The 21,846-nt window shown below is 36.3% G+C and overlaps 1 protein-coding gene across 1 annotated transcript in view; it reads left to right on the top strand.

Annotated features, from left to right (window-relative positions):
• Positions 1-21,846, top strand: part of dpr19 (defective proboscis extension response 19) — a 305,876-nt gene that overhangs the window by 122,095 nt on the left and 161,935 nt on the right. Inside the window, exon 4 of the mRNA XM_075294596.1 lies at positions 10,331-10,541. Coding sequence (XP_075150711.1) covers positions 10,331-10,541 — 211 coding nt within the window. The remainder of the gene's footprint in view (positions 1-10,330; positions 10,542-21,846) is intronic.

Here is a 21,846-nt window from a genome sequence, read left to right as displayed (position 1 = left end):
TGGAGGATCCGTAGGACCATCGAGATTTTCAACAACCGTCACATCAGCCGCTTCAATCGAGTCATCAAGAATGTCCTCTTCAGAGATCTCGGTGATTCACGCAATAACCATAGGTTCAACTTTAGTGAGTTCTGAGGCAGTAGAAACCTCCTCACGCATACGATATCTTTCCATGTCTTCAACTTTGGTATCTCCCTCGACTTCGCAAGAGGATCCGCTTACTTCTGAGGCAGTAGAAACCTCCTCACGCATACGATATCTTTCCATGTCTTCAACTTTGGTATCTCCCTCGACTTCGCAAGAGGATCCGCTTACTTCTGATTCAGACAGAGGCTTGTCCATTTCTGAACACTTTAGCTAGTCGTTTTTATATACCTTCATTTGGATATAATGAAAGCCATAACATACACGGCCCTGAGACTTTGCTGGATGAGACAAAGACTGAGTGTTCAATATAAACACTGCATGCCGTCTTGGTCCATCCACTTTATCCAAATGGCCAACCTTCCAATCAGCTGTTGGAATATCTGGATTGCATCGTTTCAGCCTATTTAAAATAGATTCAGGGTCAGGAGGGTTTGCAGGTATCCACGCATGTGCTCTAGGTCTAGCCAGTATGTCTTTTTTCTCGACTAACTCTAGAGCAGCTCCTTCCCAAACTTCACCAATTAGTATCAGAGCAGCTTTAAAACATTCTATAGACCTCTGGTCCTCAAATGCGACAAGCTTAAATCGTCCTTGATACCAACCAGCCTCTTGGTGTCGAGGATCTGGGCCGGGAAACTTTTCCTGCACCTGTGAGTAGACGACAGACAGAGCATTCTCAATTTCCCCCCATTTTTGCTTTGGAACCATAGCGTCCAATGCTCCTTTATTAATGATAGCCATCAAATGGCTCCCTTTAGCAACTGAGGCAAACGATCTTTGATCCCTTTTGGAGGATGGCAGCTCATCCGGCGATCGTTCCCTTTTTCCAGTCTCAAGAATTCCTTGAGTCCATTTTAAGGAATCGCTTTGTTTAGCTGAAGGCGTGCTTGGGTCGACTGATCCTAACTTCTTTAGGATAAACAAAGCATTTCTGCGTTCCTTGAATCTCTTTCGTGAGGGATTACCTCCTTTTGATGTCGTTACCAAAAATGGGGGGAAATTGAGAATGCTCTGTCTGTCGTCTACTCACAGGTGCTGGAAAAGTTTCCCGGCCCAGATCCTCGACACCAAGAGGCTGGTTGGTATCAAGGACGATTTAAGCTAGTCGCATTTGAGGACCAGAGGTCTATAGAATGTTTTAAAGCTGCTCTGATACTAATTGGTGAAGTTTGGGAAGGAGCTGCTCTAGAGTTAGTCGAGAAGAAAGACATACCGGCTAGACCTAGAGCACATGCGTGGATACCTGCAAACCCTCCTGACACTGAATCTATTTTAAATAGGCTGAAACGATGCAATCCAGATATTCCAACAGCTGATTGGAAGGTTGGCCGTTTGGATAAAGTGGATGGACCAAGACGGCATGCAGTGTTTATATTGAACACTCAGTCTTTCCCTCATCCAGCAAAGTCTCAGGGCCGTGTATGTTATGGCTTTCATTATATCCAAATGAAGGTATATAAAAACGATTAGCTAAAGTGTTCAGAAATGGACAAGTCTCCGTCTGAATCAGAAGTAAGCGGATCCTCTTGCGAAGTCGAGGGAGATACCAAAGTTGAAGACATGGATAGATACCGTATGCGTGAGGAGGTTTCTACTGCCTCAGAACTCACCAAAGTTGAACCTATGGTTATTGCGAGAGTCACCGAGATCTCTGAAGAGGACATTCTTGATGACTCGATTGAAGCGGCTGATGTGACGGTTGTTGAAAATCTCGATGGTCCTACGGATCCTCCAGATAAATCTTCATCATTGTAAGGCTGCATGTGCTGCCTTAAAAGTTCTCCTGATGAAAGGGGACATAGATATAGTTCTTATTCAAGAACCATATGTTTATAGAAACAAAATATGTGAATTAAGTACTCCGGGGTTCAAACTATTGCAGTATACTGGTAATGATGTAAATCGAGCATGTATAATTGCTAAAAACGAGCTTAACTTGTGCAATGTGCAATGCAAACACTGTCGTTGCCAATTTCGAAATAGCCAAATGCAAACATTCGGTATCTTCGTTCTACATGGGACATTATAGGGAGATGCCTCCATGTGCCGTTAAGACCTTAGTTGAGGAGTCACTGAAAGCAAAGACGAAACTTATTATGGGATGCGATGCGAATGCACATCATAGTATATGGGGAAGTAGTGATACTAATGCAAGGGGAGAGTCGCTAATAGAGTTTATTTTGCGTACTAATCTGGTAGTTTGCAACAAGGGAGATGCCCCAACCTTTGTCACTAAAAACAGGCAAGAGGTTTTGGATATCACCTTGGCCTCGCAAGAACTGAATGAAATGATATCTGAGTGGCAGGTTTTAAGTGAACACAGCTTCTCAGGTCATCGCTACATCAGTTTCAAATTTGATGTTCATACCACCAAGACCATATTTTCGCCAAATGTTAGGAAAGCTGACTGGAGTAGGTATAGGGAATCGTTCAATATGATGATACCGGAAATAACAGAGACAAATATGAGAAATGTGCAAGATATCGAACACGCAGTGGAGCGGATTACTAAGGCCTTCAACATCTCACTGAAAGCTGCATGCCCTAGAGGGAAGCCGAGGGGAAAAAATCGGCCGCCATGGTGGACTACGGAGTTAAGTAATATGAGGAAATCCTGCAGGAAGCTCTTTAACAAAGCAAAGTCCACAAGAGCTCCGGAGGATTGGGACACTTACAAAATGAATCTGAGAGCATACAAACGAGAACTGAGAAGGTCTCAACAAAACTCTTGGGAAGATTACTGTAGCAGTATTGAGAATACGTCAGAGGCTTCCACTAAAACCGCTCCAGGTTTCATTAAAACATCGGAGGGAAATTGGACAACGTCCAGTGAGGAGACGTTGGAGGTACATTTGGACACACACTTCCCTGGAAATCAGACGGTTGAACCATGTTCTGGCGGTGTGACAGAGGCTCAGCGGTCATTTCCTATCGAGGAAAATGTGTCGGAATCTAGAATAAAATGGGCTTTAAATAGCTTTGGACCATTCAAATCCCCCGGACCTGATGGAATTACTCCAGCGGAATTACAAGCAGTGGCTGAAAGAATTATCCCCTGGTTGACGGTGATATATAAACGATGTGTAAACTTAGCATATATTCCAGAAAAGTGGAGGGAAACAAAAGTCGTCTTCATACCTAAAGCAGGAAAAGCCTCTCACTCGGGTGCGAAGGATTTCCGAACAATCAGCTTATCCTCATTCCTACTTAAGACCCTGAAGAGGATGATAGACATGTATCTTAGAACTAGCGTGGATTCAAGTTTGCTCTCGAAACGACAACATGCATACTCGAAGGGCAGGTCTACTGAGACCGCATTACATGAACTAGTCGGCTTTATTGAAAGCTCACTATCTGTCAAAGAATACACAATCGTGGCGTTTCTAGACATCGAATGGGGCGTTCAATAATGTCCATCCGAGCTCGATATTAAATGGACTGACAACTCTGAATGTTGATCCAGGTATACTTAGGCAGTTAGACGAACTTCTAATAAAGAGACGTATTTCAGGCACACTAGGGCAAGCAAACATACAAAGGCATGTGAACAGAGGTACTCCCCAAGGAGGAGTTCTATCACCTCTTCTTTGGAATGTTGCTATGTAGTCTGGTGGCCGGCACTTCAGAAACCGACTTGTTTAGATAAAGTTCTGCGTATGGTGTGCTTATGTATCTCAGGCGCATTTAGTAAGACAGGAACAGACTCCCTTAATGTCATGCTACATCTATTGCCTTTAGACATTTTGGCCAAACAGTCAGCTGCAACAACGGCTGTGCGGTTGCGCGAGCTATCGCTGTGGTCGGAAAAAAGTTACGGTCACAGTTCGGTCCTCAAAATAATGCCAGATGTGCCTAACGTAGTGGATTATACTTTGGCGAGACCACTTTTCGACAAAAAGTTTGAGACTCTAATCCCCAACAGTGAGGCGTGGTGCACACAGACCCCGGGGAATAAAGAATATATAGATTTCTTCACTGATGGCTCAAATTGAATGGACAAGTGGGGTTCGGAGTATATTCTAATGATCTGGAACTTCGAATAGCGAAAAGATTACCTAGTCACTGTAGTGTTTTTCAGGCTGAAATATTAGCAATAAGAGAGGTGGCGAATTGGCTGAGAAGTAATGTACCAAAAAATGTGGGCATTAATATATACTCAGACAGTCAACCTGCAATAAATTCCTTGGATTCCGTGTTCCTCAACTCGAAAACGGCCATCGACTGCCGCAAATCTCTCAATGAGATGGCTAGAACTAGAATCTGTTGATATGCCCCTGGCTACCTGCAAGCTCATGCTGCGTGAGAAGGCTGTTATGGTGGCAAATGTTCGATGGGAGAATTGCAAGGGTTGTAACGACACCATGTAAATATGGCCCCATTTAAACTTAAACCGCAAACTAGATATGCTAGTGTTCTCGAGACGTCAGATGTCACTCCTGATATCTGCTATAACGGGTCGCTGCCTGATAGGCGATTTTGCAAAAACTATAGGCGCGAAGTATAATGACTATTGTATGAGCTGTCATGATGCGGAGGAAAAGGAACAATTAAACACCTCTTGTGTGAGTGTCCTGCATTTTGTGTAAAGCGCAAGCAACTTTTAGGAGCGTATAGCTTCAGATTACTGGCGGATCTGGAAAACTTTAACTTAAGCTGTTTGCTAATGTTTTTGGAACAATCTGGTTGGTTCAACGAAGAAAAATAATCTAGAAGGTTCAGCGGTTAAAACTAGAAGTTCCCACATGTAATAGGTACTTTTAGTTAATGTGGTATCACAATGGACTGAATAGTCTAAGTGAGCCTGAATCTTAATCGGGCTGCCACTTTAACCTAACCTAACCTTACCCGGTATGATAATACATATTTAGTTTAACAAAACACACGTAAAACGTCTTTGTTTCTTTACTTCATTTAATACATAACATACATACCTAGTCATTTCTCCATGCAAAGTTTTTCTCCCAATTCAGTTCCATGTCACTCTTCAGGCACTGCATCCCTCAAGTCGTCTGTTGTGGTATTTGCCAAACTCATATTATCCCTCAAAAACAAACCCAGCCAACTACATTCAAATCGACGATTTGAGTTTGGCAAAGGAAAAGAGATGTGCTTGCCAATTTGTTTAGGCAGTAGTCGACTATCAAACCTTTTTTCGGAAGGTTCAAGTGTAGTTCACTTTGGGTTGAGTGAATTACCCGAATTTATTCTGATAATTGGTTCATAGTTTTGCTGCAAGTAGAGGATGCTGATGAGGAATGTGGTAATACCGAAACAGCTGTACATCCAACCATCTTGCAGTCTATACGGCTTGGCCCAAATAAATTTGACATGCATACTTTTCCTCTGTTGGTTAAGTTACACTTGTATTTTAGTCAATACATGGTTTTAAGCTGAGATCAAAAACAACAATAATGATTGAAGAGAAACCAACTATAACAAACAAAACGAATGAAAATAGAGGAAGCACGCTCAAAAACAAACCCAGCCAACTACATTCAAATCGATGATTTGAGTTTGGCAAAGGAAAAGAGATATGCTTGCAAATTTGTTTAGGCAGTAGCCGACTACCAACCTTTTTTCGGAAGGTTCAAGTGTAGTTCACTTTGGGTTGAGTGAATTACCCGAATTTATTCTGATAATTGGTTCATAGTTTTGCTGCAAAACATGTTTTGCACAGAAAAAACATGTTTTGACATGGTTGCCGCATCCATTTAATGCTTATATAGATCATGTAATTGTCGCGAAAACCATGTATTTTGTCTTTGTAAAAATAATTTTCGAGTGGAGAAAAATATGTGTTGGCAATAAGCATTTAAATGGTTCTCAAATGCCGCAAACATTTTCTATTATTTAAATGATCGAATTTGAGACCATTACTTTTATTGCAGAGAGAAAAGTATTTTTATAGGTTACGTATAGATATGTCTAGAACCATTACATGGCCATAAAGACCATGTACATTGTTTTCGTGACCATTTAATTTTTCAATTTTTTTGCAGCGAAAAGAATTTTATAAAAACATTGAGCAGGTACACACGATTTTCATTTTGCGCATCAGTCGTGTGTTGATTGTTTCTTGGAATGGACGAAGAATACGGAATTATTGTGTTTTGTGTTAATTTATTTACTCAGAAGTGACACGTGATTTTATGTGAACACAAAAAAGGGAAGTGTAATTGAAAAAAATGTACCTGTTTTTTGTTCTGCATTTTGATATACGGTATAATTTATTTTCAATTGCAGTTACATGATGTCTGTGTTGGTATATTTGATAGGCACGAAGTAAATATGGAATGATTACTTATTGTTGAAATTAAACCAAAATAGAGTGTGTAAAAATATGTGATGTTTGCTTGCACGACTTTATAAATACACATAAACAATGAATTAGTTTATAAATAAATAAAAACAAATAAATAAAGTTAATTTTGTGTTTTCTTTTCTCAAGTGGCGTCCTTTTTTGCGACGACGAGAAAAAGTTTTTTCATAACGATCAAAGCATTATTGGTTGTGATCATGTTCTTTTAACTGGAAGAATAATATTTTTGACGAATACCATAATATTTTAGACCGTGACCATTGTCTTTTGATTCAAACAAAATTCTTTTTGTCAATATAATAACATTTTAGATGAGGACAATTTTATTTTTCTTAGAACTATATTCGCTGAGCCATATGAAAATGTTACTTGGTCACCGCAAAAATAGCTCCCATTATATTATTTTGCTCTTCGAATATGATTGTGACAATAATGTTTCTTCTCTGAGTGTACAGGATGCTGATGAGGAATGTGGTAATTCCGAAACAGCTGTACATCCAACCATCTTGCAGTCTATAGGGCTTGGCCAAAATACATTTGACAAGCATACTTTTCCTCTGTTGGTTAAGCTACACTTGTAGTTTAGTCAATGCATGGTTTTAACATGAGATCAAAAACAAAAATAATGATTGAAGAGAGACCAATAATAACAAACAAAACGAATAAATTTTAGAAATTTTAAAAAATATTATACTTACAATTACTTTGCTACATTCACAGAATTCGTTTGTCCCAAAATATTTTTATTTACAAGCCACATGAAAAAAAAAATAAACTACAAAGGCGACCAATTATAATTAGTCGCAACGTCTACATATCTTGGGGTAAATCCTGCAAAGACAGAACTAGTCATGTACTGCAAGGATCGCAAAACTCCCACGGTTAGGCCCATTTCCTTAGGGGGTATTGATATTTCCTTTAGTGAGTGTGCAAAATACCTTGGCGTTATTTTGGACAGGAAGCTGAACTTTAAGCTTAATATTGAAGAAAGGGCGAGGAAAGCAACGTTAGCTTTATACTCGTGCAAAAAGGCAATAGGGAAAAAGTGGGGACTAAAACCAAAGATTGTGCATTGGCTATACACGGCAGTGGTTAGACCTATAATGCTATATGGTGGTGGCCGGCACTTCACCAGCCGACAAGTTTAGACAAAGTTCAGCGTATGGCGTGCTTGTGTATCTCAGGTGCATTCAGCAAGACAGGAACAAATTCCCTTAATTTCATACTGCATCTATTGCTTTTAGACATTTTGGCCAAACAGTCAGCTGCAACAACGGCTGTGCGGTTGCGCGAACTATCGCTGTGGTCGGAAAAAAGTTACGGTCACAGTTCGGTCCCCAAAATAATGCCAGATGTGCCCAACGTAGTGGATTACACTTTGGCGAGTCCACTCTTCGACAAAAAGTTTGAGACTCTAATCCCCAACAGTGAGGCGTGGTGCACAAAGAATATATAGATTTCTACACTGATGGCTCCAAATTAGATGGACAATTGGGTTTCGGAGTATATTCTAATGATCTGGAACTTCGAATAGCGAAAAGATTACCTAATCACTGTAGTGTTTTTCAGGCTGAAATATTGGCAATAAGAGAGGTGGCGAATTGGCTGAGAAGTAATGTTCCAAAAATGTGTGCATTAATATATACTCAGACAGTCAACCAGCAATAAATTCCTTGGACTCCGTGTTCCTCAACTCGAAAACGGCCATCGACTGCCGCAAATCTCTCAATGAGATGGCTGAGCAGTACAATATTCACCTAATATGGGTGCCTGGCCATAGGAACATACCGGGGAACTGCGAAGCAGATGAGCTAGCAAGGCTAGGAACTACCTTACATATTCCAGGGGAACTAGAATCTGTTGGTATGCCTCTGGCTACCTGCAAGCTCTTACTGCGTGGGAAGGCTGTCATGATGGCAAATGTTCGATGGGAAAATTGCAAGGGTTGTAACGACACCAAGCAAATATGGCCCCATTTCAACTTAAACCGCACACTAGATATGCTAGTGTTCTCGAGACGCCAGATATCACTCCTGATATCTGCTATAAAGGGTCGCTGCCTGATAGGCGATTTTGCAAAAACTATTGGTGCGAAGTATAATGACTATTGTGTGAGCTGTCATGATGCGGAGGAAAGGGAATCAATAAAACACCTCTTGTGTGAGTGTCCTGCATTTTGTGTAAGGCGTAAGCAAATTTTAGGGGCATAGAGCTTCAGATTACTGGCGGATCTGGAAAACTTCATTTTAAGCAGTCTGCTAATGTTTTTGGAACAATCTGGTTGGTTCAACAGAAGAAAATAATCGAGAAGGTTCAGCGGTTAAAACTAGAAGTGCCCATATGTAATAGGTACTTTTAGTTAATGTGGTATCACAATGAACTGAATAGTTTAAGTGAGCCTGAATCTTAATCGCGCTGCCACTTTAACCTAACCTAACCTAACCATCATATGTTCCGGCGATACGATAGTTAATACCATAGTAATACCGGATATCAATGATTTGATAGGAAGTGGTACCAAAATTAAAAGGTAAAGCTAACCAATTTATTAATACCAAATGGCCTTTTTTACCAGTGTACCGAAACTCAAATTGATTCGAAATCGAATGACTGCTTTTCTATCGACTGGGTTTTCGTTCGACATACAGAAACAGGGTATTAGATTTGATGAACTTAATTTGACAAGATTTAATAAAAATATACTCGTAATATGTGTACATTTCTAATTTATTGTTTTTTTAAAATAATGAAAATACAAATGTTGGCCAACGACAATATTTGGGCTGTTTTCTTTTAGCACTGGATGCAACATTTGTACGGGCTATCCAGAACATCGTTGCACTGGTGTTCTATCCAGAACATCTCATCAGTGCAAGACGCGCCGATGTTGCCAGATTGTATTATTGATAAAGTGACGCTTCTTCGATTCACAATAGCAATTTATTGTGACCAATTTATCGAAAAACAAAAAAATTGAAAGTGGTACAGTGTCATAAATAATCGCAGTATTAAATATTTATTACTATTTGAGCATTTCATACATTAAAAATGCAAGATTTCACCTCTTTTCTGTGATTGTTTTTAAACAGCTGATGACAGTGTTGCATATTTTTGGAGATGTCCTGGATAAACGAGTACTCTGTTTTCTTTTAGTCCTTCACGGCTTAGGTTATCCAGTGATAAAAGAAACCAGTCCTATTGTTGACAATATGTCATAACAAAACGATTGTTGCTTATTGCCAAACACGCACTTTTTGTCAAGACAAAAATAAATTTATTACATACCATTAATAGGTATTCAAACAACAAGATACAAATTTTTCGTTCAATTTCCAAAATATTTGTTGAGGGTTAAAAATAATGTTCTACAACAAATGTTTTCTAATATTTTTTCTTCAACAAATTGCTTACAAATTAGGTTGTTGAGAACTCAAATTATTTGTTGTCGTTCAATGACAAGGGACGCCATTTTTATAGCCGAGTACGAACGGCGTTCCACATTGCAGTGAAACCACTTAGAGAAGCTTTGAAACCCTAAGAAATTTTACCAGCATTACTGAGGTGGGATAATCCACGCTGAAAAACTAATTGGTGTTCGGTCGAAGCAGGAATCGAACCAACAACCTTGTGTGTGCAAGGCGGGCATGGTAACCAATACACCACGGTGGCTCCCATGGCAAGACTTGCTACAAACTTATTTGTAATACTGGTTGTTAAAAGTTTGTCGTTGGTTTTCCAACAAAAGTTATCGTTTTTTTATCCGTGCGGGAGGATAGAGGTTCGAAACTCCATTTGTATGTATTGTATTTTCTATTGATTGAAATACTTGTCTAAATTGTACCTTTTTTTAATTCAAAATTACAGGTATCTTGGATAAGGAGAAAAGACTTTCAACTATTAACCGTTGGTCTATCAACTCATAGCAGTGATAAAAGGTTTTTGGTTGAACATACTCGTCACATGGGACATTGGTCTCTAAGGATAAAATCTGTGCGTGAGGAAGACCGTGGCCTATATGAGTGTCAGTTGTCCGTGTATCCCACTCAGTCAATTTTTATAGAACTGAAAGTTGTAGGTGAGTAAACCTTAATCTGTAATATGAAAAATATATAAGAGTTCGTATGTTCGATGTGTATGAAAATTAGTATAAATTGATCAGAATAAAATCCTGAGCAAGATTCAGATGGCAAAAACTATCTAATCTTAAAGCAATTTAGTATGGTGTTAATACACACCCTCAAAAAAATCGCTTCTCTAACTTATGTTCCAAACATATTTTGCAGGAAGCACATATGTATATTATTGGATATTACCAAACATTATTGTTTTTGTTTTAGGTGAACATATTATATGTTTAGAAGCAATTTGAGTCCAAAAACTATTATATGCTTGGAAGCATTTTCTCCCAAAGAAGATTGTGTTCCTACTGAAATTTTTTTGTAGCAAGTCGCAAAAAAAATAATTCTTTCCTCCCAAACGAAATTTTAGACAAACAAAAACGATGAAAATTCTATGTTTTTTCGAGCTTGAGATCTATATGTTTTTTATTTATATTTTCTTCAATATTTCGCAATTTTCTTGAATTGCTTCTTCAGGAAGTATTGATCTATAATAAATTTATTATAATAAATTACATTAGTAGTATATACTAATTGCTACAATCTTATTCTAACATTTAGTACATTTTTAACATAAATGATAAACATCTCAATATGACACATTCTACTAGGCGAACATAACAAATGGGTAGATACAACTATCCTTCACTTACATCAGTTACAACAACTAAACACAACACATATTTTTGTTAGAGACAGCGAAACATCACTGCTCTCGTCTGTTTTTAATATTGCACTGAGTGTGGATGCTGCTACACGCTCACAAAAAATCGCTTCTGTAACATATACTCCCAAACATATTTTGCTTCAAGCATATACATTTTTGGGTATTGCCCAAACATTTATATGTTTGATCTCTTCCAATATATAATATATTTGAAAGCATATTGGTCTAAACAATATATGTTTGGGTAGTCTAAGTTCCAAACATTTTGTATTTTTGCATCCAAATTCAATAATGTTGTCTTCCAAAAAACAATATGTTATTATGTGAACATATAATATGTTTGGAAGCATTTTGCACCCAAAAATATTATATGCTTAAAAAAATTCTCCCAAACAATATTGTGCTCAAAATTTTATTTATTTATTTATTTATATATTTACAATCATAATGAATTATGAAAATAAACAGGTAATATAGGTGCTAACAACATAGGTTTTCGACCTGAATGCTCAAAATTTTGTTTCTGTCCAATTGTATATTCCCCACATCTTTCTCACTTCCACGAGATTTTTTAGTTCTTAGCACCTTTTTCTGTAATACAAACATTGTAGAAGAAATTATTCAATTGTATGATTTTTTTATTTTAATTTTACCTTTTGCCGGACGGGGATTCGAACAGCGGACCACACAGTTTGTAAGGATCAAAGAAGTAGCTGATCAATTGCCCAAGGAAAAATAAAATTTTAATTTTGTAATAACAAGCAACAACCACCAACTTAATTCAATATCGCTCCCTGTTAAATGGCGCTCCAAGCTACTAAACACATATATGTTTATAGGCTATTTCTAAATTAATATATGTTTGCATCCAAGCATATTATATTTAAAAACATTTTATGTCCCAAACATAATATGTTCTAACATATTAACATATATGTCCCAAACATGTTATGCTAGTTTATGAACATTATATGCTTGCACTCAAAAATATTGTGTTTAAAAATTTGTGTTCCAAACATATAATGTTTATAGCCAAACATATGAAAAACAGTCTTTTTCATCCGTGTTTGCAACCTGCGCGTTGTTATTTTTCCCATCTTTTCTCCATATCATTTGTCTGTATATGTGAGCGATGTTGTCCGTGTCCGTTTTGTAATTTATTCTCCTCGTTGTTGGTACGTTGTTGATGTGTAACATTTCTAAGGTGTATCTTTCGTTCGTGTTGCTCTCTCGTTGCAAAACACGAACTCTATCAAAGTTTGGTTGGTGGTTTGTTGCTGCACAGTGTGTCGCTAGCGCAGTTTTTTGTAGCTTGCTGTTGTTATTCCGTATTTTTATGTCGAATTTAAGTCCTGATAATCTTGTTTTTAATTTGTTTTTGGTAGTTCCTATATATATCATCTTTTTTTTTTTTTTTTTTTATTTAAGCAATTATTGTACAAACTTCATGCTTAACTTATACTACAACTAGTCTCTAGCTAACTAACCAGTAGTTCAAATGTTGGTGTCGATAGACGTAATAGTAAAATTATCTTAGTTCAAGAAATTATTGAATTAAGAAAATGCATGTAAAAAAAAAATATTTGGTTATGTAGTTCGGTTTTATGTAGTAAAACGTGTAATTAGATCTCGAGGATAAAATCGCCTTAGTCTTCTAGGTTGATCTGAAGGTTCTAGTAATTTTACAGCTTCACGGTTTACGTGTTGCTGAAGACGCATATAGTGTTTTTGGGCGTATCTTGAGATTTCCTCATTAACTGTACTTATTTGTAAGTCTCGATGCAGGTCCTTATTTCGGACATACCATGGAGCATTAACTGCTGATCTTATTGCTTTGTTCTGAAATTTTTGAATTTTTGCTATAGCACTATTTGATGCACAACCCCAAAGTTGAATACCAAATAGCCATATTGGCTTTAGTGTTTGCTTATATATTAGGAGTTTATTATCATTTGAGAGAACGGAATTTCTGCCCATTAACCATTGTAAGTTACGATATTTGATATCCAGTTCTTCACGTTTTTTATCGATATGGTCTTTCCAAGTTAATTTGGAATCCAGTATAAATCCAAGATATTTTGCGGAATTTGTATGTGGTACTTGTTCTGTGTTTATGTATAGAGGCTTATATTGCGTAGTGATTTTTGCAAAGTCGACGTGTAGAGATTTGCTGCTGTTCAATTTAAGACCCCATTCAGTTGTCCATTGATAAACTTTGTTGAGGCCTTCTTGGAGTTGGCTTATGGACTCATCCGTGTTTCTCCCCGAAGACATTAACACCGTATCATCGGCAAATGTTCCTATGAAGCACCTTTCGGTTACAGGCATATCATAAGTATATAATAGATATAATAATGGGCCAAGAATGCTGCCTTGTGGTACCCCTGAATATATTGGGTAGAGTTTTGTAAATTCATCGTCATGACGTACTCTATAAAAGCGGTTACTGAGGTATGAACCTAAGATTTCACAGTAATTTTTTGGAAACAACCTTTCAAGTTTGCTAAGAAGACCTTCATGCCACACACCGTCAAAAGCCTGAGAAATGTCCAAGAAAACAGCAGAACAAACTTGCTTATGTTCAAAAGCGTAATTAATATTTTCAGTTACCCTATGTACTTGTTCGATTGTAGAGTGCTGTTTGCGAAAGCCAAATTGGTGGTCAGGTATAATATCCCTCGAATGGACAAAGTACTCCAGTCTTTTTCGGAATAATTTTTCAAAGAGCTTCCCTATAACTGGTAGAAGTGATATAGGTCTATATGAGCTGGGATCATGAGGGTTTTTGCCCGGTTTTGGTATCATGACTATTTCTGCAACTTTCCAGCAGCTAGGCACGTATTTCAATTTTAGTACAGCGTTCATTATTGTGGTCAAGCGCGCGAAACCATGATATGGTACGTTTTTAAGGACATCACTCTTTAACTGGTCGAAACCACCAGATTTGTTGTTTTTGAGTTGTTTGACCTCATTCCACACTTCTCTAAAAGAAATGTTGTCAATAGGAATTTCGGCATGGATCGATTGTTGGTGAAGATTTTGATTTGCATTATTTGGTATTTGCGTATAATTTGAAAATATAGATTGTAGGTTTTGTGCGAACTCATCTGCTTGTTCAATGCTGCTCTTAGCCCATTTTCCGTTCCTTTTTAATATTGCTACTTTTTGTACTGCTGGTCTATTTTTTAGATTTACTGCCTTCCAAAGGGAGTGGTCTGAGTTTTTGTTTGGGGCAAGGTTTGACAAGAATCTATGGAAATTTTGATCCTTGTGTTTTTTTGTCAGCCTGCTTAATTTTTTGGTAGCATTATTTAACATAGTTTTGTCTTCAGGTGACCGTGTTTGTTGCCATCTTTTCCTAAGCATTCTTTTGAGTTTGATTTGATTTATTATATGTTGCGGATAAGAACACATATTAGTTACATTATATGGTTCTGGTGTACTATGCCACGCAGCATTTTGTATCAGGTTTGTGAACGCCTCCACTTCTTCTTCGAATTCATTCGAATTTGTAATCGGCGAATGACTAATGGACTTTGTGATTATGTGTCTAAAGTAATTCCAATCAGTTCTTTTGTTTGTCATTCCATAATTAGTTTGTGTAACTGTTGGTCTGCTTAAATAATACAAATAGATGGGTGAATGGTCAGAGCTAAGTTAATGACCATCTTCTATTCTAAGTTTACTAGGGGGAATTTTTTTGGTAATAAAAAAATCAATTAGATCTGGAATCACATCTGCCGGCCAGTACGTTGGCTTTCCCGTTGATACTACTGCACATCCAGTAAGCTGCACTGCGCGATACAGTTCTCTACCTTTGGGTGTTGTTAATCTAGAACCCCATTGGATATTCTTTGCGTTGAAGTCTCCTCCCATAATAAATGTATGTTTGTGTGAATTTAAAATATCCTTATATTGTTCAAATTTTATGTTGTGCCTTGGAGGACTGTATAATGATGAAACAGACATTAGTATTTTGTTTATATCAAGTGTTACGGTTGTAACTTGGAATTCTTCTAATGATATTGTATTTTCCGGCCAATGTTTAATAGATTTTTTGATCAAAATAGCACTTCCTCCCCTAGCTGTGTTGCTAGGGTGATCAGAATGAAAAAGGTTATAGTTTTTAATATTCAGGTATGAATCTTTAACAAAGTGTGTTTCGCTTATGAGACATATGTCAATATTTTTCTCATGTAAAATGAACCGAAGTTCGTCTATATGCCTTAAAAGGCCATTAGCGTTCCATTACATAATTTTTAGTGATGACTCCATCTAAGCAAGAGTACCGAAAAAATTCTCCTCTAGCATATTTAATCTAGTGTCAAGAGATTTATTAAAAGTTTCAATCGCCTCTAATTTCGCAAGGATTTTGGACAAAGTGTTTTCGTAAGAGCCTTTGCTAGCACTTATCTTCTGCGTGTTGTTTGATTTAGTCATCTCTGAATATGACTTCCTAGTTAATGGTGGAACGGTGGAATTTATTCCTGATTTGTGAATTACTTGTTGTGGTATTTTATTCGAATTTGCATTTCTATTTTGATTTTTTAGTTTTTGATTGCGTAGCTTTTGAAGTTCCTTTGCAACGATACAACCTCTGTAGCTGGCAGGATGTTGTTCGCCGCAGTTGCAGCATTTCGGGAGAAACACCGAAGGTTTTTCGCAAGTTTTAGTTTCGTGCTTTCCTGCACATCTAGCGCATCGGGACTGTTTAGAACAGTAATTTTTTGTATGGTTATACCCCTGACAGTTCTTACACTGTGGTATATGTTTTGGGAGTTTTATTGCTTCGATTTTTACAATCGTATTAAGAATTTGCTTAATATCATATATTTTCTGTATGTTTTCTGTAGGGTGAAAACTTAAGACAAATAAATCGAGAGGATCTTTTGTATAATAATGTGTTTTGTTAAAAGCATTTATAATATTGAAACCCTGTTCTTTCAAATCAGTAATAATATCAATAGGATCACAAGTGTGATGCAAATTCTTCGCTATGACACGTATAGGACGATCATGTTTATTTTCACATGAGTGCCATTGAATTTTGGCTTCGTTAAGAGCTTTCGTTACCTCTCTATAATCGTTAGCCTCAAAAGTCGAAATTTTTGGGATTGTTTGTCTATTTGTTTTGTAATAAAGCCATTTGCGGCTTTTGATTTAATTACATTTCGAAGTGCTCCGAAGTTTTCCATTGAGCTTACTATTATTGGCGGTGGACGAACAGGTTTTTGTTGCTTTTTCGATGCTGCTTCCGTTCCATCAATATCATCAGTAGGTACTGATTCAGTTATGGGTGGTGTAGATGGTTCTACATTTTTGTTTGAAATTTTTCGTTTTTTCATTTTTTCTTTTTTTCATAAGGATCCACTCAGTTTCCCTTGCTAATTCTTCCTCATCCGTTGCATAAACTGTTTGTTGTTCTATGCCCGATTCCATGTTTACTTCGTTGTTTGCGCTTGAAGGAGGCTCCCCTCTTTGTTCATTAGTTCCATAATTAGAATTTTTTGTTTGCATTCCTGCAAACTGAGATCGCAGTGCTTCATTTTCTTGATGGAGTTGGTTGCATACACTTTCCAATAGTTTTATTCTTTCTAAAAGTTCAATATTATGTTGTTCTAACTCTTTGAGTTTGGAGACTCTGAATTGGCTTATGCTATTCCTTGGATTTGCACTCGGTGTGCCATCCATTTTCAAAAGTAACAGTCAATACTTCTGTTTGTATTACTACCCGGTTCATTATATCATGTAACTGACAATAAACTTGGCAGCACTGTTCTTGCCACTATTATGCGTAACACGAACAGATGTTTGATTTTATATTTACTTTTCTGTCTCTGTCAGATTGTTTATCGTAAAAATCGTGTTTTGTTTATGTTATTATTTAATAATTTATTTTGCGATTTAATCAGTGTGTACCACACCAAAACAACTATCTTCACCACCAGGAGTTCAACTCGCGGCGCGATTTGTTTCAATAATTACTTTGTGTTGCAAAAGTTATTATTTTAGACAAAATTTCTTAGACGAAGTATGAGTGTTTATATGCAGGTATTACTACGAACAGTGTTCCGAATTATCATCTGACACTTTTCTTTTGATTTTCCATCGCACGGAATCTCATAAATGACGTTTGGGGTTTCGGATAAGGGGATGTTGTCTTTGGTATTGGTAAAAAGATTTTTTAGTGTATTGTTGGATTTCTGGCTAATTGCATCTTCCCTCATATTTTTTCTGGCTAATTGCATCTTCCCTCATATCTTTCTCACTTCCACGAGGGTTTTAGTTCTTAGCAACTTTTCTGTAATACAAACAATGTTGAAGAAGTTATTCAATTTAATTATTTTTTTTTTTAAATTTTAACTTTCGTCTGGACGGAGAATCGAACCTAGGAACCATACAGTTTGTAAGCCAATACACTATCCACTGGGCTACGTAGCTGTTATTGTCATCAACAGACAATTATCCTTATGGCCATCAACGCACAAGCATCGCAAACAGTCAAACAGGTCTATTTATATATCATAGTTTCCGGTGCCCACAAGTCGATGCAAACAAAAAATTATTTAACAGAAACATACATTTGTTGGCCACGTGGCGCATTGGTTAGAATGTCCGCCTTTCAACCTGCTCCGGTTGAACACCAAAAATTATTTTTATATCCTAAACCACATAGTGGTCGGGGTATAATAACTTTGATCTGCCACACAATGTGCCTACCCGAAATATTGATTTTAGACCTCATAAAGTATATACCAATCGACTCAGAATCACCTCCTGAGTCGATCTAGCACTTGGTGTCCGTCCGTCTGTCCATGTATTTGTTGTTCACATTATGCCGGTTGCAATTTTTAACCGATTTTGATGAAATTTCGTACAGGGTGTTTTTTGGGCACAAGGACGAATGCTATTGAATTTGGAAGATCTCGGATCAAATTTAGTTATAGCTCCCATATATATGTATCGCTTGATTTCGACAAATGGGGTCACGTTGCACGTTTTTCTAACCGATCGTCGTCAAATTTAGCACAAAGTAACCTTTACGTCTACAAATCGAAATCGGTTTATTTTATTTTTATTTATTTATTTATTTGTAAAGTCTAACACCTTAAGAAATTAAATTCTTATAATGTTGGTGTCAGTGGTTCAACACAATTTTGCTTGTAGTATATAATATTGTTTTACATTTATAAATTATGTACTATAATAGATAAAAAAAATATATAAATTTGTATAATATGTTGTTTTTTAGTTTCATATTGAAAAGTTTAAACTTAATGTAATTTTATAAAGGTTTTTAATATAGATATTCCATTTATTTTAAATGATTGCAAAGTTGCCTTTTAAAATGCAGGATATTGCTTATTAACTGTAAGTCTGTGGTGGGAGTTTGTTCCAAAGACGAATTGTTGGTATAAAAAAGAATTTTTCTGACTTAGAGCTTTTAAACCGTTTCTGTATAATTTTTTTACCTCGGTTTGAGCGAGCGAACGTTATCCTTTCGAATAAATATTTAGGTTCTTTGTTATAAACTATTTTATGCATGAAAACCAAGCTCTTATAATTTAAGTAATTTTCGAAACTCATATTGAAAATTTGATAAGAACAGTTTGATATTCTGTCTCTTCGTTTTAAATTGAAAATATATCTTGCAATATTATTAAATGTAATTTTGAGACGTTGCAAGTCGATAATATCGCAATTATGGAAGATTTCAGATCCATATAAGAGTGTAGGAATAAGGTATGTCTTAGCTAGCAACATTCGTATATCAAGAGGTGTTGATTGTTGTACTGCCCATAGATTTCGAAGCATGGCGTGAACTTTCCCGGAGACTTTAGCTATATGGTTAGACCAAGTTAATTTTTCATTGAAACAAATTCCAAGATTCATAGTACACAGATAAAAATAAATTTGAGAACCAATAACTTTTGTTGGAAAACCAATAACAAAATTTGTTAATTTTCCTGCAACAAATTAATTTGTACTTTTAATAACCATTATTACAAAAAAGTTGTTAGCAGTCGTTACAATCAGAAGGCAACAAATAATTTGTGTTCTCAATAACATAATTTGTAAGTAATTTGTTGAGCATCCAACAGTACAAAATATTTGTCGTTGAACGTTACGTTTAATACTCAACAAATATTTTTGAATTTGAACGAAAAAATTTGTATGTGGTTTGTTGGTGTCTGTCAATGCCCTGTAACAAATTTATTGGTGTATTGACAAAAAATTAAATTGAAATTGACAGAATTATTGCACAAAAATTGCAAAATTGCCGGAACGATTTTGGAGATATTTTGTTAAGTACACATAGAGAAGGAATATGACCAAAATGATACTTTTGGACGGGGAACATGTAACATTTTTGTGTCGAAAATCCTATAATCAGTTTTGTAAATGTATGACGATTTTAAATTTGAATGGTCCAGGGTCTAGCAATAATTTGACAACTTTTTGCCCAGTGATATATATTCTAGTTAATTACAATTGTAATAACCCTAATCCCGATATTAATATGGTTTTATTAATTATCTCATACAACAAATACATTTAAGAAACTACCAAATTTAAAAAAATATAAATTTTTCACGAACATTTATAAATGCTTTTCTGTATTCTCTGATGAATGAGCTCTTTGCTTGCTATCATACACGTGCATGTGCGCATACTCATTTTGTTCTAACGGTATTCTTCGCATACTTCTTTTAGCTTTCGTACATGTTCTCAGCGATGTGCGCGTAACCAGTCTTGTATTTTTGTTTTTGTTTTCATATCGATTGCAGTCAACTATTTTCGCAACAAAACAATTTGTTGAAAATTCAGAATATTTCTATTATTTCCTCTGTCAACCATCTACAAACACATTTCAACAACAAATGCCTTATATTCAATAGACAAATTTGTTGAGCATCAGCAGATTTTACATACAAATAAAGTTGTTAATATTTATTTGCAGTTATTTTTTTGTGTGTAGATGAGGTATAATCGATCAATGTGTTATCAATATGTAAACCCTGAATGTTATCATCTACATCTGATTTTCTTATATAAATGCACTTCGATTTACGCGGATGTATACATAGGTTATTTACTTCAGCCCAGTTGTTAATCTTGACTAAATCACTATTTATTTTCCTAACACACTCATTAATTTCACTAACATGAGAAGAGCGATACAGTTGCACATCAACTGCGTAAATGTGCATCTTGGAATTATCTAGAATATCCGGGAGATCATTTATATAAAGACAAAACAAAAGCGGTCCCAAAATCGAACCTTGAGGAACTCCTCTTTTCAACACCAAGGTTTCTGATACTTTACCATGTGAATGTACCCTCTGCGACCGGTTATCTACATACGAAGATAATAACCTACAAGCAGAGCTTGAGAAATTAAAAATCCTGTCAAGTTTTGTTAGTAATATCGAATGATCAACAGTATCAAAAGCTTTACTGTGGTCAAGTAAAATGAGGAAGGAATGCTCCCGTTCGTCCATATTAGCTCTCAGGTCGTCCGTGACATCTATAAGAGCGGTCACACAACTTCTATTTTTCATAAATCCCGACTGTCTATCAAATATCAGTCCATTATCTTCAATATATTTAGTCATTTGTTGATACATGAGCCTCTCAAGCACCTTTGATAAGTAAGGTAATATCGCGATCGGCCTAAAATCGTTGTAAGTCTTAGGTACAGGTAAAATCTTTGCCTTTTTCCATGCACTAGGAAAAACAGATTTCATTAAGGCTGTATTGTATAAGTATGTAACGTAAGGTAGTAATACTGGTAACACTATCTTAAACAATTTCGTATTAATTCCATCATCTCCCTCGGAATTGGATTTTATAGATAAAACAGCGGACAATACTTCTTCTTCACTTACACACCGGAATGAAAAGTCATTTTCCTTCCTGACACAGCAATAATCACGATAAACGTTTCGAGAGTTACTCATGACATCTCCGCCTATAAACTTCATATTTAAGAAGTCCAGATCAATATCATCTTGTGGATTGCTATTATCCTTCAAACCAATTCCAATTTTTCGTATTTCCTTCCACTTGGCCCTCGCCTTCGAAAATTTCTCCTTATAGAAACGAGATTTTGCTATTCTAATTTCCTTGGCAACTACACAACGCCAAAACCTAAAAGATTCGTATAATTGTGGAATTTTATATCGTCTCCATCGACTATAGTATGCATCCCGTTTTCGCATTATGTTCCTTATGTGATTGCTGAACCAAGGTTTCTCATTGTTTGTAACAATTTTAGTTTTCAAAGGTGCACACATATCGAAAATTTCATTTAATTTCGTCTCAAAAAATTCCACCTGATCATCTACTTCCGGAGTATCGTATAATGTATCCCAAGATACGTTACAAATAAAATCCTTAAGAACGTCATAATCTATATTCCTGAAATCGCGAAAAGAAATCGTCTGTGGTTGTATAGTAAAATCGCAGTCATATATAATGTAAAGCAAATCATGTCTGGAGAACATTGGTGCTGACAACTGATCATATAACTAGATTTTCGACATTTGATTAACAAAAATTACATCCAGCAGACTATTTGAGGAAATATTATA

This window comes from Haematobia irritans, chromosome 2 (genome assembly GCF_050003625.1).
Source record: "Haematobia irritans isolate KBUSLIRL chromosome 2, ASM5000362v1, whole genome shotgun sequence".
Classification (NCBI taxonomy): Eukaryota; Metazoa; Arthropoda; class Insecta; order Diptera; family Muscidae; genus Haematobia; species Haematobia irritans.
The sequence above is the reverse complement of the archived record's forward strand: the minus strand, read 5'-3'. Positions and strand labels throughout refer to the sequence as shown.